The sequence below is a fragment of the Copadichromis virginalis genome, linkage group LG1 (genome assembly GCF_057382275.1).
Source record: "Copadichromis virginalis isolate Kocher_CV1m ecotype Utaka linkage group LG1, C_Virginalis_male_GT1.1, whole genome shotgun sequence".
Taxonomy (NCBI): domain Eukaryota; kingdom Metazoa; phylum Chordata; class Actinopteri; order Cichliformes; family Cichlidae; genus Copadichromis; species Copadichromis virginalis.
This window is the reverse complement of record NC_140618.1, coordinates 2812091-2831982: the sequence shown is the minus strand read 5'-3', so window position 1 is coordinate 2831982 and position 19892 is coordinate 2812091. Positions and strand designations below refer to the sequence as shown.

At 44.1% G+C, this 19892-nt stretch overlaps 1 protein-coding gene across 1 annotated transcript in view; it reads right to left on the bottom strand.

The window, feature by feature from the left end:
* Positions 1-6085: 6085 nt before the first annotated feature.
* The window catches only part of cngb1a (cyclic nucleotide gated channel subunit beta 1a), a 34593-nt gene continuing 20786 nt past the window's right edge, over positions 6086-19892 (bottom strand). Inside the window, exons 22-37 of the mRNA XM_085472326.1 lie at positions 18583-18684; positions 18347-18495; positions 17868-18098; positions 16506-16714; positions 16367-16417; positions 15323-15409; positions 15179-15243; positions 12384-12506; positions 11616-11757; positions 11362-11521; positions 11172-11269; positions 10956-11039; positions 10700-10818; positions 10224-10370; positions 9090-9282; positions 6086-7816 (exon numbers count right to left, since the gene is read on the bottom strand). Coding sequence (XP_085328452.1) covers positions 7556-7816; positions 9090-9282; positions 10224-10370; positions 10700-10818; positions 10956-11039; positions 11172-11269; positions 11362-11521; positions 11616-11757; positions 12384-12506; positions 15179-15243; positions 15323-15409; positions 16367-16417; positions 16506-16714; positions 17868-18098; positions 18347-18495; positions 18583-18684 — 2221 coding nt within the window. The 3' untranslated portion in view covers positions 6086-7555. The remainder of the gene's footprint in view (positions 7817-9089; positions 9283-10223; positions 10371-10699; positions 10819-10955; positions 11040-11171; positions 11270-11361; positions 11522-11615; positions 11758-12383; positions 12507-15178; positions 15244-15322; positions 15410-16366; positions 16418-16505; positions 16715-17867; positions 18099-18346; positions 18496-18582; positions 18685-19892) is intronic.

Sequence of the window (19892 nt, the reverse complement as noted above, 5' to 3'; positions counted from 1 at the left end):
TTTATAGACGGAGGGCGGGTCTGACTGTGAGACTGTCAGTGAAAAACATCAGGCTAAGATCTGGCACACACACGTCATCAGCTCAGATGAGCTCTTTAAAATTTAGATTTTTCTTTATTTCATGATTATTCTTTTTTGTTTTCTAAAACATCAGCATGACCCGCACATGTGTCAGTATGTATCACTGCAAAGAGTCAAACAGGTGACAACATGTCAGTAATATGACTGATACAGACATCTTTACAGACAGTACAAAGTGGCCAGTGTGTCACGTTGACCCACTGCAGCTGAAACTGTTTACATAACAGAAGCTCTCATCTTGGTGTTTTTGGGCAAATGTGACATATTTTTACATAAAACCTGCAAAGAGAGCGCGAGACATGTTTTCACTTTGTGAGATAAAACCACAACAATAAGACTTCAGACTTTATATAAATGCATCTATTTATGCAGTATTTGCAGATGCAGGTGAGCGGCACATTAAGGGAAGCTTGAAGAAAGGAAGAAATAACAGGTGTGGGGGTGTGACTTAATCCGGACTTTGGACCTCAGTGCCACCCTCCTGAATGCATCACTGTAAATGTACACACCAGCACAATGTTTGGACACACCTTCTCATTGAATGGTTTTTCTTTATTTTTACTTCTCTCTAAAATGTAAACACAAACTGAAAAAAATGACAACTAACTCTAAATATGTTTTAGATTTTAGTTTCCTGTAGCCGCCCTTTGCTTTGTTGGCAGCGCTGCAAACCTCGCTGCCTTCTCTCAGTGAGCTTCATGATGTAGTCACCTGAATGATTTCACTTCACAGGTGAGCCTGTCAGGGTTCATTTGTGGAATTTCTTAATCTGGTTGGGACCATCAGTTGTGTTGTGCAGAAGTCAGGTTGGTTCACAGCTCACAGCCCTACTTGACAACTGTTAGAATTCATATTATGGCAAGAACCAATCAGCTAAGTAAAGAGAAACGACAGCCCATCATTACTTTAAGAACTGAAGGTCAGTCAGTCCAGAAAACTTTGAATGTGTCCCCAAAAACCATCAAGCACTACGAGGAAACTGGTTCACATGAGGACCGCCCCAGGAAGGGAAGACCAGGAGTCACCTCTGCTGCTGAGGATAAATCGAATTTTATATATAATTCTAAATGCAAAAAAGTCAAATTTAGAAAGTGTTTCTAACTTCTTCACTTGAAAAAAAAGTGACACAGTGATCTTCATCCTTCATCTTGGTGAAGGAAGCAGATTTAAAGATTTAGGATTCTCGTTTAAATCGGGCTTTTCCTGCTTGCTCATAGGAAGATGTTTGAGTTTGGGGGTCTTCTCTGTATTATTAGCATCTTAACCTTACAATATAAAGCACCTTGAGGTGATTGTTGTTGTGATTTGATGATGTGTAAATGAAACTGAACTGAACTGGCACTATGTTAACCATTTGAAAAAAGATGCAGGAACCTGCCCTGCAACGGTGCGCTGCATAGTGCTGCTCCTCTGGCTCAGTGCTGCCATGGGGTTTATGAGGAGGCCAGGTTTACCTTCATGCAGAAATCCCCAAATCAATATGAAGGAGAACAGGAGAACGTTCATTCTGAACATCTGGATGTGTCGCTTCCTGTCCATGCAAGTAAACGGAAAGGACCTGAGGTCACGCAGAGCTTCATCTTTAAGCCTCGGAGAAAGAAATGCATCGTGTGTGCACCGAAACAAGCAGCTGGTCCTCAGACTGTCGCCACAGCAGAAACCTGTCATTACCAAGGTGAGCGCACAGTTATCCATGAGGCAGAGCGAGCAGCAAACTGACCCACGTGTTCTCTGGATCCAGCAGCAGTTTATCTAACAGCCCAAACAGGCACAGGGAGAAGATGCAAACAGCAGCGTGACGCCTCCTCCTGAATATTCTGTTTTATCAGACTAACCTTTAAAATGTTGTCAGCGGCTATTTCAGTCGCTGCTTTGTGTAAAAATCTTTCAGCATCTGTCAGCAGGCACATCTGTTGCTGAGCTGCAGGTTTCAAGATTCACAGGAAAACTGATGAACACATGAAAATGCTCTCCAATGCACCTCCCACCAGTTTCATCCAGCAACTGGAAGCCTCCCAGTCTGTTCTGCTGCTGCTGCATTTCATTTTACTGGTGGTGGAAGTTTCATCATATCCCACAGACGTCTGTGTGGCTTCAGACTTTTGGTGATTTTCCACCTCAGGCTTCGTGGAAAAAGACGGCGACGTGGAGGCTGGAGGCCTGTGGGTCTGTTATAGGGCTGAGTCTCAAACACTGCAGCCAATCAGGACGTGCGAGGATGACCCGCAGGTCTCTGCTGTGAGAAAAATTCCATATTCTCTGAGGTTATGAAACCATTACTCAGTCAGAGCTGAACATGTGAAGCGCATGTGTTTGGGCTGAGAGTCATTTCCACTTCCTGTCCTCGTCTCCTCACTGATATCCATCAGGAAGCTTCAAAAATCACTTAGAAATAGTTGCCGCGATCCAGCAAGAAGTCTGAAATCTAAAATCGTCTTATTTTAATCAAAGCACAATTAAACCTTTGAACTAACTCAGCGTTTTCTGTCTAAAGAAGCCAAAGACTTCACACAACACCCACGTTTAAAGGAAGCTTTTTATGTTTGTATTGTTCATTTGTTCACTTTGGTTTGAGGACGTGCAGGTTTGTTTGTTTCAGTTTCATTTTTGAGTTTCAGCTTCTTCACGTTTGATCAAACTAACAGAAACTAAAACTGACATGTTAGATTTTGGTAAATGGCCTGTATTTGTATAGCGCTTTACTTATTCCCTAAGGACTCCAAAGTACTTTACACTACATTCAGTCATCCACACATCCACACACTGGTGATGGCAGCTACATTGTAGCCACAGCCACCCTGGGGCGCACTGACAGAGGCGAGGCTGCCGGATACTGGCGCCACCGGGCCCTCTGACCACCACCAGTAGGCAGTAGGTGAAGTGTCTCGCCCAAGGACACAACGACTGAGACTGTCAGAACCGGCAACCTTCCAATTACAAGACGAACTGCCAACTCTTGAGCCACGATCGCCCATTTTACTTTGCAAGTATAGTTTATATTCTATTTCTACTAAGAAAGTATTTTTTTCACATCTGGTTTTAGTTTTTAGTTTAGTTTCAGTTAAGAGAGTTTATGTTTACCCATGGACCCTGAAGGCAGCACCTCTTATGCTCACACAAACACGTGAAACACATCAAGGCCTCAAACAGTGAAGCAGTTAAAGACAGCAGCCTCTTTAAAGGTAAACTGAAGGGTTTCATAGTTTTTCCATCAGTGCTGAAAACAAGGAAACGCAGAGATCGTTAATCGACTCGAGATCACAAACCGAAACCCCCCAAATACCTTCCTGTTTTCTAAAACAACAGTTTGCATCCATGCAGTGTTTATAAGAGACACATAGCCTCTGAGTGACGACCTAGACCTGCATTGTTTGCAACAGCCAGCAGGGGGCTACAATAACACAGAGAAAACCTCAACAATCACGCAACCCCTCTATGAGCAAGCACATGGCCACAGTGGGAAGCAAAAACTCCCCTTTAACAGGAAGAAACCTGGTAATCATCTGCTGTGGCTGGTCAGGAGTGAGAGGAGGACGTCTATGAGACAAGGAGCCTCACCTCAGCTCAGTGAACACTTACCTGATGACTTTGGTCTCAGTGCCTTCAGGTTTGTAGAAGCTATCTGCATTTCTACACCTGTGGTCATGGAAGTGATGGAACACATCCGGATGGTTGAGTGACAGAGTGCGAGCTTTAAAGGACCGACACTTGGAAGCAAAGTCCATGCTGATATTAAGCAGTCAGACTTGGTGTCACGAGGTTCATTTCCAGTCTTTGGGATGACCATTCTCAGAGGAATGCTTTTGTTTGCTTAAACCTCTTAATCCCAATCTATGAATCATTCAAGCATAAAAAGGCTCCCAACTGAAGGGATGAATTGGTGTTGTGTCGACACGTAACAGACAAGTTAGCAAAGAACCTGTTTGAGCTTCAGGCTCTTTGTTACGAGCCGCCTGTCACAGAAACACATCACTGACGGCTAATAAGTTTCTTAATTATTTTGTGGACAAGGTTGCTAGTTTGAGACCTCCGACTCTACCTATTGCTGACCCAGCCATGCATGGTTCTTGCTCAAGTTTGTTCTCTGCTTTTCTACCAATTGTTTTATCTGATTCAGAGAAACTTGTGCTGAATGCTAAACCGTGTGGCTCTCCAAATGACGTTGTTCCTCCCCGTTTTCTTAAAAAGGTATTTCCTATCATCGGACCACACATTCTGAACATTATTAATACTAGTCTTTTGTCTGGTCAGGTACCTAGGTAATTTAAGCATGCAGTCATGCATCCTTTACTTAAGACAGTTCAGTCATGTCAAATTTTAGACCGATCTCTAAGCTTCCCTTTCTTAGTAAGATTCTGGAAAGGATTGTTTATACTCAGTTGATGGACTACTTGAATGACTCTAAATTGTCAGAAATCTTTCAGTCCGGCTTTAAGCCATTCCACAGTACGGAGACAGCCCTCGTAAAAGTTATGAATGACTTCCTGATAGCAACAGACTGTGGTAAATATGCAGTGCTGGTCTTGTTGGATGTGACCGCTGCATTTGACACAGTGGATCACGATTTGCTGATCTCCAGCTTGCAGCACTGTGTGGGAATTTCTGGTTTGGCACTTTTGTGGTTAAAGTCCTATCTCTTATGTAGGACCTTTTGTGTTAAGTTGGGGTCGGCCTCATCCTCTGTGGCCCCTCTGCTTTGGGGTGTTCCACAGGGATCTATTCTTGGGCCGTTATTGTTTTCGTTGTACCTTTTGCCTCTTGGCGCGATTTTCCGAAAGCATAAAGTGCCATTCCATCTATACGCAGATGACTGCCAGCTCTACTTACCTTTTAGTCATTCTGATAGTCTCCCAACTGGACCTCTGCTTGACTGCCTTACTGATGTCAAAGCATGGATGGCAAAAAACGTTTTAAATTTTAATGATCGGAAGACAGAAGCGATTTTATTTGGCCCAAATCGTTCTTCTCATACTCTGGATGTTGATCTTGCAGCTTTGACTTCCCAACTAAAGAGTTTGATCACAAATCTCGGAGTTAAAATTCTGCACTTCTGTACAATCAGCATTTTATCAACTCAGACGTTTATCAAAGGTTAAGCCCTTTCTTTCCAAGCGTGACTTGGAAAGTGTTATTCATGCCTTTATTACCTCATGTTTAGATTATTGCAATTCTCTTTTAATAGGGGTTGGGCAGGGCAGTTTGTCACGCTTGCAATTAGTGCAAAATGCTGCAGCACGATTTTTATCTGGCAGAAGGAAATTTGATCACATCACTCCGATTTTGGCCTCTTTACACTGGCTTCCTATTGAATTTAGGATCCGTTTTAAAGTCCTTTTATTGGTTTTTAAATCTCTAAAATGGTCTGGCACCTGTTTATTTGTCTGACAGCCCCACGTCCCCACTCGTTCCCTTCGGTCAGCTGAGCAGTTGCTGCTTTCGGTCCCAAAGTCACGGCTGAAACTGAGAGGAGACCGAGCGTTCTCTGTTGCTGCGCCGATGCTTTGGAATAACCTTCCTCTCCACATTAGACAGGCTGCATCAGTGCCAGTTTTAAGTCTTTGTTAAAAACCTATTTTTATTCCCTGGCTTTTAACTCTGTGGATAACTGATTCATTCTTATTTTTTATTTTATTGCTATGTCTGGTTTTATTACTATGTGCATATTGGCAGCAGCTTCATTTTCAGCATAACAATGCCGTAAAAGCACACCTGGTCTATCGGTCATGGGTCGGCCTCCCCAGAGTCGGACCTCAGCGTTACTGAAGCAGTGTGGGATCATCCTGACAGAGAACAGAAGGAAAGGCAGAAACACCCAAAGAAGAGCTTTGAACATCCTTCAAGAAGCCCTGAGAATAAAGGTGCTACACCAAATATTCGCTTTAAGCTCACCGGAGTCGCGCAAACTCTGATTTTGCCTTTATTTCCATGTGTGTTTGCATGTTTCCCTACAAAATATGAAGAAATGAAATGTGCAGCAATCTTAGCTGAAACACAGACGCTCGTTATAATCATTTTATTTACAAACTGGTTTTTAATTCTTACAGTGACGTCGTTGCTTCAGTACAAATACAATAAAACCTGAATTCTGAGCCAAAGCAGCACTGTCACATGTTTCTTCTTCTACTCTCGACAATCAGCAGTAATCACGAAGCTTCCTGTGCTGCATTGTTTCTGTTTTCCCGCCTTTTTCTCGGCTCGGCCGACACAGTTTCCTGCGCTTCCTGAAGCTTTTCCTGTCCTGTATAAACACTACAGCAGCTCTGTGGGCAGGAGCTTCTACCCCCAGGCTCTTTATCCTATCATAAAGCTCAGCAGCGCCCTCCAGCAGCTACAGCTAAAATGACTGTAGGCTTTATTGTATTAAAGCTTGCCTCATGATTTCATTTTTAATTGCTTATTTTAGATTTTTCATGTGCGGTTTTTGTTATGAACAGAAGCTTGTTTCAGTACATTTTTGACATCATAAATTCAAAATTTCAGGTTCAGTATCCCCAAATTTTATCTTACTTAGTCAAACTTTTTGGGCAAATTTTGGTTCATAAATGGCAGAAAATCTTTTTTTCTATGATAGAAACAAGCTTCCAGAGTTCAAACAGTGAACCATTTGTTCTAACTATGATATTTTTTACTGTGTTATAGGAAAAGCAACATGTTCAGACATTAAAATATATGCTGCACTTTTGTGCGTGCTGATGAAGACCTCATGACTCAGAGGTCCAAACTGACCCGCTAAACCTGAACCGTCAGCCTGGTGACCCTGAATGACCTGGAAGCTGCCGGCTAAAATCATTGGATGTCCTCAGAGCTCAGCTGATGTCAGACAGCGTTATCGAGCAGCTCTCGGTGGAAAATCAATCAGCGGCTGTCAGATCTCTCACACGCCACAAATACATGTTCAGTCTGTTTTTACATGAAGAAGACGCAGCTCACGCCTTTCTTCTTCTTCTTCCCGCTGCTTCCTGTAGTTCCCAACACATGCCTCTAAAATCAGCTGAGGGAGGGCCCCAGAAAGTCAGTGGTTAAGAAGCTGCAGGACAGAAACCGGGGATTCTGGGAAAATGAGTTTCTTTAATCATTTCTGTTACAGACACACTCCTCCTGCGTGGTGAAACAGCGCCCCTCTGGGTTCTAATGGCTGGTACATGTAAGTCAGTTCGTGTGGCCAAAGACGGTACTGCAGCCAGACAGTAACCTCCGTGAGATCAAAGTTCTCTGAAGCTCTGAGACCTGAAAAAACCTGAATTAAGGTGGGAGGAAGGAAGAAAAGAAGGAAGTATTCTTTCCGTCCTTGCTTTATTTCCTGCTTCCTTTCATTTACATCATTCTTCTCCTTCCTTCCTGTCATGTGACAGTTTAGATGAAATGTGTTTTTCTGTGACAATAAAATCCACCACAGAAGAAGAAGCATGTCCTACACCTGAGAGTGTCCTGTTTCCTCCTTGGAGCAGGTGGAGGGCAGCAGCTTCCTGTCAGCTCACTCCTTTGACGGCTCCTCTTCCTTCTCCTTCGTCTCCTCCTTCTCCTCCTTCTCCTCCTCCCCCCCTCTCTCTCCTGCCTTCATCTCCACGGTGAGAACCTCCTCCCCTTTGTGCCGCGGCGTCATCCTGATGATGACCGAGCTGTCGGCTGTTTCTGCCACCGTTTCCTCTCCGTCTTCCGGAGCTGGACTCAGGGGTACCGGAGACCGGCGGTGCATTGGAGAAGGGGGCGGGATTGGAGAAATGGAGGGAGGAGCCTGAAGAACAAAGAAGGAAAGGACAGGATGAAAGATGGAGGACAAAATGACTTTCCTTTGCTGCTGGTCTCTAAGGGCGTCTCCAAAACACACAGGAAAAATCCAAATCCTGAAAAACCCACGATTAATTTTTGATCCCTTTTATCTTCCTTCCTTTCCATCTTTCCTTTACAGTCTTTCTTTTTACTTCCTTCATGCTTTTCTTTATTCCTTCTTTCCTTTCCAACTTTCATTCTTCTGTCCTTCCACCCTTCCTTTCTTCCTTCCATCTTTTCTTTCTTCCTACCCACTCTTCTTTTCTTCTTTTTACCTTCCATCCTTCCTCACTTTCTTCCTTTCTAACTGCTCCTTTCCTTTATTTCCTCTTTCCTTCACAAACATCCTTCCTTCCTCTTTTCCTTCCTCCCTTCTTTCCTTGCTTTCTTTTCTTTCCACCTTTCCTTTCTTCACTTCTTTATTATTTCCTTTCTTCCTTGCACCGTTACTTCCTTCCTCACCTCCTCCTTGCTTTCTTTCATCATTTCTACTTTTTTTCTAAAATTCCTTACCGCCCCCCACTGTTCCTTCCTTCCCTCCTAGTTTGTGCTGTCTCCCAGGTGCTTTGCTCCTCTACAGAACTCCATGGCTAACATTAGCTAACATTAGCTGACATGAGCTAACATTAGCTAACGTTAGCTACCTCTACCTAAGAAATGGAGTCTGCTAATTTGAGAAAACTCTATGTGGGCACAAAAATAAAAGCTGATCCAGGTTCTGAGAGCGTTTAACGTTATCAAGTAAGTTAAGGTCAAGCAGTTTTAGTGATTGAGGTGAATGTTTCCCGAAAACAAACGAGCAAATTAGCTTTTATATGAACATTTCTATCAAGGGATGATGTTCTAAATCTGTTTCTTACCAATCAGCACGCATTAGGACATGAATCGTTTCATTTCAGTTTTGACACATTACTGATATTCCTAATATGGCAGTGGACGCAGTAGCCCCTCCCACCTGCTGATCAAACCTTCTGTCCATGAAGAAGACCCAGTCAGAATAAAGCTGGTTTAAAGAGGAGGAGTTAAACAGCTCATTTCAGACAAGGGATAACGTGAGGGCCTCCACAACAGTGCAGCATCAGATTAAGGTGGCTTATTATAAACTGTGAATCATTCAAAGCTGCTCTGGTGGAGTCACTGAATAAAGCACTGAAAAGAACCTTTCAGTCTCCTCACTTTATCTATCTATCCTTCCTTCCCTGCAGCTGCACAGAGGTGATGTGGTGATGCTGGCCTACCTGTGCCTCTCCCGCCTCAGACGGTCTGTATACTTTCTTCAGCTTGGCGAAGGTTCCCTCGATGCCTGCCTGCTCCGTCACCTTCAGGGCGGCCTTGAACATTTCTGGTGTGTCCGGTCGTGGCGGGATGACTGTCTTTGCACCTTTACCCTCCTCCTTCTCCTCCGGCTTCTTGTCCTTCGTCAGCATCTTCCTGCACAAAGACAAACACAGGGCGGCAGTCCAGACAAGCTCAGAAACTGAAAACCTTGCTCCTACATCTCCAAACCTCCACAATCTGACATTCAGCAGCTCCGGCGGCTGCCGCGGCTCCGGCCGGTCTGCTTCAGCGCCATGGCCTGACTGAGCAGATAAAGGAAGGTGGATCACCTCAATGAGCTGACCCGATTCTCAAACACAAACTAGAGCGAGCGCCGTGAGCTGATTAGAGGTGAGTCTAATCCTGTCCCAGACAGAGAGATCAGACAAACGAGAGGAAGGCGAGCTGAGGAAGCAGCAGAAACAATCAGCCTCCTATTAACTGATGGTTGTTATTAGCAAGTGGGGCTGCTTTACTGACATGCTGGATCCGCCTCCAGCCGGATGGTGACCAGAGTCCGGCTGGTTAAAGTACAAATCTGTCCTCAGGTATTCATCTGTAAACTGTGGTAACATAAGTGTGTCTCTACAGACTCTGCAAGGTCATGAATGCAGTGAATCAGTATTTATTAATAATAGTGTTCCTACTGTGACAGGACAACAGGACCTAACCCTTCCAGCTCAGTGTGAGAGTCTTTACTGCTGTTTATAAAACAGAGCTGGTGGGACGCAAACACTAACCTCGTTGTCTCTCCACCCGACGGCCGTGGTTTGGACAACGTGTTGCAGGTTAGCAGGTTCTGTAATAGTTCTCCACCTTAACTTCCCAATAAACCCTGACAATATGCTTTAAAAAATGCCAAGAAGGTTTCTTGGGGTTACGATGGCAGCCATAAACCAGAAGGTTGTAGCTGAAGTCTTTGCTGCTGCGAGAGTAAAGATGCTGACTCGAAGACGAGCTGGTTGTGTTTAAATGTCGTAATTCGGTGTGAAAGGACTCGCATTTGGATTAAAATAATTAAACTGCGTTCCGCTCTAACAGGGTCTCGGTCTTACTTGGCCTTCTTGCGCAGCAGTTTTTCGGACTCGGGGTAATGCACCAGGATCTCTGCCAGGTCATTCTTATCCAGGATGAACAAATTGGCAAATCCGTGGGCCTTCACGTTGGCTGTGCGCCGGTTTCCTCCGCCTCCCGCCAGCAGACTGACCAATCAGAGACCACAGAGAGTTTTTTCAAAACATCCTTTATTATGATTATTGATCATGAAAAACTAATCTACTGACATGATTTCACTTTTTTGAAACATTTAACACCCTGTTGGGTAAATTTCATTCTCCCTCTGTGGTATGAAAGTTGTCTTATTTTTATCATTTTAACAAAACATAATCACAGTATGATGATATATCTATAATATATTTCAGTCTGGCGTGCTGCCCAGCCGCACATCCTGAGAACGATTGAACGTCTTTATTTGCAGCCGCCACGTGCAGGTTTTTAATTGTTTAACAGGATGACGGGAAGCAGCTCTGACCTGATCTCTCCAAACACCGAGCCGGCTCTGATGGTGACGAACACCGTCTCCAGGTCAGGACCGCCCACCACCTGAACCTCGCCCTGCTTGATGATGTACATCTCCCTGCCGATCTCCCCCTGAAACACAAACACACACACACACACACACACACACACACACACACACACACACACACACACACACACACACACACAGAGTCTGTGTCACCATCAGCTCAGTAACACCTCTGCCGGCTCGACAGGTGCGTTCTTACCTTTTTACAAACAAAGTCTCCGGGCAGGTACACGACAGACTTGAGCCTCATTAGCATGTCAAACACCATCTGCCTGTCACAGCCCTGAGACACACACACACACACACACACACACACACACACACACACACACACACACACACACACACACACACACACACATTTATGCATTCATGTGTATAAAAATGTTTTTATTTTTTATTCGCCGTTTCTGACCTGAAACAGGGCGACTTTACTGACGATGGCGTAGTTAACGTCCACGGCGATGTCCATCCTCATCTTATCGGGAAGCTGGATCAGAAGCTCCTGCTCATCTGCACACGGGACACCACAATGGTCACTGTTACTTTGAACTCGAGGCGTTCAGGGACCAGGTCTCAGACAGCTTCTCTCAGACATTTCTTACCCAGCATGCCCTGGCTCTTCCAGGTGTAGTCGTACCAGGTCTTGATGCGGTTCTGGACCTCGCGAGGGATGTTGTAGGAGGTCATGTACTTAACCGTGCTGTCCATACAGGCACGGTAGTAGTTCTCCCCGGCAGTCGCCGCTCCAACTACATCCCTCATCTGACACATTGCACCAAAAACCAAAGGGGGCGGAACCACGTTAGGTCATGGATGGCCAAAAAGAAGCAGAGCTGTAAATGGTGGTTTTACCGACCTGACCGATCATGATGGAGAAAGCAAAGACGCCAACAAAGTAATTAATGAGTTGGAAGCAGATTTCAAAGACAGTGGTTGGGTCGGGCAGTCCTCCAATGGTGATCAGCGTCTTCACGGCAAAGTAGTAACAGCGGATGTACCTGCAGGAATGAAAACAGTCCATCGATTTATGAAGAGCTTCAGCTTTAGTTTAGTGGAAATGCACTTTTAAGATATTCTAACCTGATTTGAAGAACCTAGAACATTTTAAAATTCAAACTTCTACTGGGTTTTGATTCCTTCAAGGATTTCAGCAAAATGCAACATAAAGCTGACGAATCTGTGATAGTTAAAATGTAATTATATGGGTAAATTCAATCAATAACCCAGCCACAGCTGTGAGGCCAAACTAACCATCACCTGTGGATCAGAGACACAGTATAACACATTCACATCAGAAATTTCCTGTCAATTACAGTGAATAAAAGGTTTTGTTACAATAAGTCGGTGACCCTGATGTTAGTAGATCTGTCCACTGATGTCTGAGCTACAACTATAACCAAATCAGACATAGTGAAAATGAAGCACGATCACACTGCTCCAGTTTTACAGATGACGTAACTGCCATACAGTCTGTTTGCCCTGTTGAAGAGCAAACAGTTATGGCTCTTCTATATTCAGATTTCCTCTTTCTTCCTCATTCTGACATCCAGAAACAGACAGAATCAGTCTCACATCGTTAACATTGAACCCTTCTTATTGCAAAAATATAAATCTGAATTCTTACGCGTTGCCTTTTCCATTGTAGACCCACTTGGTGGATCCCAGTCCTTCATAATCGGAGCCCCAGTAGAAGAGGCAGGCGTTGATGTGCAGGGAGTACAGCAGGTACATTGAGGTTCGGATCACCCTGACATACAGCGGCAGAAACAAAAATAACATCAAAAATTCAAGAACAGCAACAAGAAAGAGATCTACTGAAATAAATTATATTTAACCTGGGCGTTCCTCAAGGATCCAAACTGGGGCCACTACGAATGCATTTAGGCTTTTTGCAGATGGTACACTGTTTTTGTTGCTCTGGGTAAAAACTCTTTTGGCCATTTTTTGGTGCCTAAATGACAAAACCTTCTCCCATCAAAATAAAACTAAAATGATGACCATTCTTGTCAGCTGAAAAAACTGCACCATGTCCCTGAACCCTGCCACTGAAAACTAAACTAAAGTAAAAGAATAAAATAGTTTTTCTGGGTGTGTATTTTATATTTTTATGCTGTTAAATGTAATATTTTACCATTTTTATGTTGCTATTTTCATATTTTCTATGATCTCTGAGGTAAATATTTCTTACAGGGCAGAGTCAAAAAAAACATTTATCCTGATCGGAGAAAAGAAGTTTAACGAGGTTTGTGACATCATCACTTGTCAGTTTAGATGTGTGAAGATTCATATAGAGCTAGAGACAAGACTGGCAACCTTCTGGGAACCTCCGGTAATCAGAGATGGGCAGTAATCTGATTACTTTTTTCAAGTCACGAGTAAAGTAAGGGATTACTATTGCAAAAACGGTAAATAGATTACCGTTACTTTCCCGTAGGAGCGCTGCGTTGCTGCGTTACTAAAACCATGATTTTTTTTGCGAGAATGTCTCATGACAGTGACGTAAGCGAGTGCGACGTTCGTGACAACAGCTGTGTGCAGATCAACAGTGGATCATATATCGAGTGCAGAGAGAGTATGAGCGTGCAGCGTTTAAAGCGTGGAAGTACTGACCTTACTTTGAGTTTGATTCCATAAAAAGTGACAAAAACATTAGTGTCCGTTGCTCACTGTGTGGGAAGAAAACTTCTTTTTACAGCGAAAAAAACCCTCAAACTTCCAAACAAGCACCGAGTAGCTACGACGTAATGGGAAACTCACAGAGAAACTCGCGGATTAATAATAATAATGGATTGCATTTATATTGGGATGCCTCAAAGCACTTTACAATACCACTATTCATTCACTCTCACATTCACACACTGGTGGAGGCAGCTATAGTTGTAGCCACAGCTGCCCTGGGGCAGACTGACAGAGGCGAGGCTGCCATATCGCGCCATCGGCCCCTCTGGCCAACACCAGTAGGTGGTAGGTGAAGTGTCTTGCCCAAGGACACAACGACCGAGACTGTCAGCCGGGGCTCGAACCAGCAACCTTCCGATTACAAGACGAACACCCCCCCAGTTGAAGAACCCCCCCCGGATTCTTCAACTGACCGCTGCAGCTCACCTGCACCAGGGTAAACCTCCGCCTACCCCACTCCTGCTTTACAGGTGAAAATAGAGCAACAGGACCGCTGAGTCTTTGATTTGATTTATTTTCTGCAGTGTTTTACTTACTTACTTTGAAAGTAAACACAAAAAATATTTTATTTTATGAGCTGGAATGTGCAGAAAATAGGTTTAAATGTTAAACTAATTTCTTCCAGTCAGAGAATGTTGCATATAATTAAATTTTTGCTTGATGCATAAAGTTAAAAGATTAAAACTAATAAAACAAGTTTTAAAAAGAGACTTTTCCATTTGATTACATTTTGTATGATGGATTATGCAGAAAAAGTAGAATTGGGCTGAAAGATCTATCGCTTTATCACCTCTTCAGGTTGTAAATCGTGTTTTTAAAAAGTAACTAAGCAATTAATTACTTTTGAAAATAAGTAATCAGTAAAGTAACGGGATTACTTTTTGGGGGAAGTAATCAGTAATTAGTTACTGATTACTTTTTTCAAGTAACTTAACTTAGTAACAAATATAGAATGTGCTTCCCTGACTGGTTTGTGAATAGTTCCTGGTGTTTCCTGGTTATTGCTCACAGTAGGACTGCATGTGTCTGATTGTACACATCTTGGCATTATGGGCTTGGAGGCAAACGTTCTCCATTTCTTGCACTTTTTCAAGTTTCACTGCAGCTAAGAATTCAGTTAGTGTTTACAGACAATTCAGAGTCTTCCATCAAATAACAGACGACCGCAGCAATCCTATGGACGGTTTTGGTGCATCGCACTCTTTGGGACTGATGACATCCAGCAACAGCCAGCAACCACTCACCAGCCAGTCAGGGAATATGCTTTCGGTAAAGACAAAAGGCTGCTGGATGGACTGCAAGCCTGTGTGACTGAGACCTAAACGACTGATAAACCTGCTGAAGGTAAACGGGACAAACTACACCCTCAGCAATGAAGTGAAACACTTCCAGGGTGACCATCGTGCCTGTTACGTGGAGAAATTGAGGGCTTATGTTTACTTACTGCCTCCGGGCGTGTTTGATGCTGTGATGACGATTTCATTATGTCATCAACAACGCCTCAAATTATACGGGACAAGATCTGAAGACCTACAAATTTTGGGTGCGTCTTGGTATTTTGTGCCAGGATGGGTTCAAACATCAAACACAGGAACAGGAACAGGTGGACACCGGTCACTGCTGAGGTCTTTAAAACATTTTCTTTACATTTTCACCTTCACACCTCCAACCTGAACAGTGATCCTGAGTGATGTTATGTCCAGGACAAACAGTGGAGAGTGAGGCTGGAGACCTTCTCACCTATAGATGTACGCTTTCTTCATCACAGATTCCATTCTGTCGTTGAACTCAGAGAAAACCATGTACTGAGAGAGGAAAACAGAGGTCAGCTGTTCATCCCGACCACAAAGATCAGCTGTGAACAAAGCAGAAAAACCTTCTGACCTTCAGCAGGCGAGGGAACCTCAGCAGAGAGTTGACTCCAGTGAAATAGTAAAATACCTCCAAAGGAAACAGGCTGATGATGTCCATCTGCAAAGCACACAGCAAACACTCACCAGGGGGAAACCAAAGGGTTAAAGAAGTTCTAGAGATCTGAATCAATCCGTACTTTATATTCAGAGAACCTGAATATAAAGTACGGAGACAGCTGAGGTTGTGCTGAGTTTAAAAAACTGTGTGCACAATGTAAAGACGCAAAAATATCAAAGATGCAGACTCGTTTGTTTTGTTAGGATTCATGAATCTATAGGATTATAACATCTTTTTTCCAGCAGCGTACACATATTTTAGCATCCACATTATGACCATTACCAGATACATCAGCCATCACTAGAAGCCAGATTTTATAAACCGGTTTATATTTATACATCTTATAAACCCACTGGTCCTGTTTTTAAGACTTGTCCATTGGCATCTTAGATTTTTGAAGCCAGACCTCATAAATGTGCTTTATCACTTTTCCCCTGTAATGTGACCATGATTCACAAAATAAAGATCAACTTTAATGTACTAATATTTAAAACTAGAGACTGAGACTATAAACTGTGTTTACTGAGGTCAGACTTTACATTCGCCCCCTGCTGGACGTTAGAGAGAATGCAGGCTTCCACAGAGAGTTATGGTTTTTATATACAACAGCAGATCCTAAACTTCAGATGAATGCAGCAGTTTTAGAAATATGAAAATCTTTTCTATCCCAGCCGAAGCTTTAGTGACAGCTGTGTTTCTTTATTATTATTTTTGATCTCATCATTTTAGTTTTTCCTGCTATTTGAAAAAAGAGAGTTCCGGGTTGAGAAAAGGTCAAAGGGAGAATAACGTTTGTTATTTTAAGTGATTTGATTTGTTTTTTAAAAAGGGAATATTAAAATGTAAACCCAATTAAAACATAATTTTTTTTAATTATTCATTGTATTTTCTAACTTCCTGTGGCCCGCTTGCAGTACCTTTACCATCCACCAGGTGGCCCTGGCCCAAAGTTCTCACCTTAAATCTCTCTGTGGTCATGTAGTGCTCCCTCATGTCCTTCTTGTCGCACTGTGGAAAAGAAGTTCCAGATCAAAGGTGTTTGTGAGAGTTTATGAGATAAAATCAAAGTTTTATTTATCGTTTCATTTCTGCTGACCACGATGTCTCCTCCGCGGACGAACTGCAACCTGGGCTGGAAGACGAGGATATCAATGATGTAGATGAAGTCGAAGGTGTAGTCGGCCAGCAGCCACAGGTGGATGTTTTCGGGGGTTTGGTAAGGAAACGCCCAGCGGACGGGGATCAGCCATACGTTCCAGTTCCACGCCGCCACCACGAAGAACAGCCAGATGACGTAGATCAGGTCTATGGGGCAGAAATCCACAGTCAAACGTCTCTCTGACCTCCGTACATGACGGAAAAAGAAGAACCCATAAAAAAACCCTGGTAGCAGAGAGCTGACTATCATTTAACTTCATGTTCTTACTGCAGCGCCACCTGTTTGTGGTGACCTGAACTTCAGATAACCAAGAACCTGATCTTTGTGTAGCGCATCGTAAATTCGTCCCCCCCGGTGACAGTCTGACCCGGGGGGATGACCTCACCTGACGCGTCATGTTTCATCTCAAACCAGCTCAGAAACTTTTTGGCCACCAGCGTGACCTTTGCTCACCAGATTTCACTTCCTCTGACTTCGTCCACGTCCCACAAATAAAAATCAAGTTCAATCAAATTTCGATCCAACCTTAAAACTTTATGGTCAGTGCGTCAAGTGTGACATCATCAGATCCCTGTGACCCCTGATACAGGCACTTACGGTGTTCTGGCCTCTCTGCACCTTCTGAGGTGTCTCCTCCACAGGATACATGAGAGACTGCACAGCTTGTGTTTTACACTTTGCTCCAGAAGGTGCCCTGATGCTGCTGCAGCATCGCCCTCTCACTCGTCTGGGACCCTCTGAGCTCCTCACTGATCTATCTCTGAAAAGATATTAAAGACCGAGCTGCACCTGCTGGGCCAGAGTTTGAAGATCCAGAGGTGCACGACAAGGTGAAAGGACACCAAAGCAAGGTGCGCACTGCCATTCAACGGGGAAACAATCTACTTCTTTGTCTCTTGGCTCCTCCCTTTAGGGGCCACCACACCAGCTCTGTCACACCAACCCCCTGCAGTCCTCCTTCACTACATCCATGAACCTCCACTGAGGTCTTCCTGGCAGCTCCGTCTTCATCCTCCACCCTCCCTCCTCTGCACATGTCCAAACCATCTGAGCCTCTCTGAGCTGTCCCCCTGATGGACGCTCGCTCCCAATAAACATCTGAACATCTTCAGCTCGGCTTCCCGTGTTTGTGTCTGTGCCAACGAATCACAGCAGGTCTCACTGCCATCCTGTAAACCTCCCCTTCCCTTCTGTCACAAATTACCCCTGAAACTCATCTCCACCCAACTCCAGAAGCTGAAGCAGTGGGTGAATATGGCTGTCCTGAAAAGTGCGGTGATGGAGAACTCGATTTCTCACCGGTGAACGGGTCGATGCTCGAGGGGAAGCGGAACTCCAGGATGGCTCGGAGCCAGCCAGGCATCTGGGGAAGTTTGGGCAGATTGGGAATTTTGACCTCATATCCCAGAAGCTCAAATTTAAACTCCTTTTCCTCCTCCTTTTCCTCTTCTCCTCCTCCTGCTGCTGTGTCTTTCTTCTCCTCTCCTGGGGGAGGCGGGGGAGGCGGGGGAGGCGGAGCTTTGCTTGGAGCTGTAGGGATCAGACAGGAAGCGCGAGAACATCATTTTGATGGTTTTACACTGATGCAGCTGAAAATCATTCAGTATTTGATGCAAACTGTTTAATCTCATCATTTATTCAAATCCTTCATGCACGAATATTGTTAAACTCATACAATCACTGAGCAAACCACTGCAGCGGCGTTTTGATGCAGGATTTGGTTCTATCTTATCAAAGCTTCTGACTCGACCTGACTCGTGAAACCGGTTTCTACGTACAGGCTGCGGGACTTTCTTCCTCCGATTCGTCCGGGTCGATCAGCCGTTCTTTCTGCCGCTCCGTCCGACCTTTGAACAGTCTGACGAGCTCGTTGAGGCGGTCCTGGACCATCACGCTGCCGACGCTGGTCGCCGACAGCGGACGTGTCCTGCAGGAGGAAGAACGGGAAGGTAAACATGGTGGACAGACAGATGGAAGCAGGGAGCTCATTGTGAGTCTGTGGGGTTTCTCTCACTCGTCGTCTGCAGACAGGTGGTCTCCCTGAGTGGACCAGACTTTCAAACCGACCCTCAGCAGCTCGGGATCGTCCTCGTCTGCAGACACATCACCTGCAACACTACAGACATCAACACGGACACGTGGAGAGGAAACAATAAGATGTTCCAGCCTGCATTTAGTCCAGATTCAGAATGGCAGAACACATTAAAGCTGTCAGAGACTGATGCTCTTACTGAGGTTAAAGGAAGTCCCTCCATCCAGAACACAGCACGATAAAAAATGCCTCTAAAACGTTAGTGAGCTCAACAAATCAACAACAGCACCAATCACAATACTGAAGAGAGCTCAGTCAAATCAGAAACTGTGAATCATTTTCAACATTTCCAGGAGACGCTTGGTGTTTCAAGGCCCACAGAGAACCCGAAGCTCTTGTGAGTTCAAACACAGACTTCAGACTTGCTTTTATCTTCATCAGACAGGGACCAGACGGGAGTCCTGGACAGAAATTTGTCTGCTCTTTCAACAGAGAGCCAATCGGGATTAAAATTTGCAATATTAGTGGGCGTGGCCTCTGTGACAGAGGGGGATGGTGAACCCTGAACTGGACCTCTGCACCGTGTTTGTGCTGTTGGAGCCTTTTGCAAAATAACTTTACTCCTTAGACTTCCCCTACACACAATAAGTTTACTTTTTGTGTCATAGAGGGTTAAAACGGCAAAAAATTTTGCCAGTGGGATTAAATGGGTTAATGACATCATGTGACCAATAATATGGCTGCTTTGAGGTCACAGTACTATTGTACTATAGTGAGAGAAGTTCACCAAAAGCGCAGGTGTCCATATGATGCTCACATACCGTCTGTGGAGACAGACAATCTTAAAGATGTGTTTATCGTGGTACAACAGAACATCGCATTGGCCCCTGAATCAACTGATGGTTGTCTAACTTGTGTAGTAGAAGCAGAAAAAAAGCTCTTTAAACTGTTGTTAACTGGTCTCAGTGATCAATGACAATAAAGTCAAGACTCTCCACTGACTCATTCAGATAGTAGCCTTAGAATAACTGCCCCAATAACCACCCAAGACGTTACTCACACGGCTGCTGAGCGGCGAGACCAGCTTCTAATTTCGACCAGATTAACAAGTCAGCTTCATTAATGGTTTCAAACACAGTTTCAGATTCACAAAGCTTTTATTCGAGCTCTGTACTCCCCTACATTTACACTGTCAGACTCTCTGAAGCTAATCTTCAGTTGTGGCCACACATCTGAAAGCATATTGATTTGCTCTCCTGATATTTAGACTGAACCACTGTGAAAAGTGATTC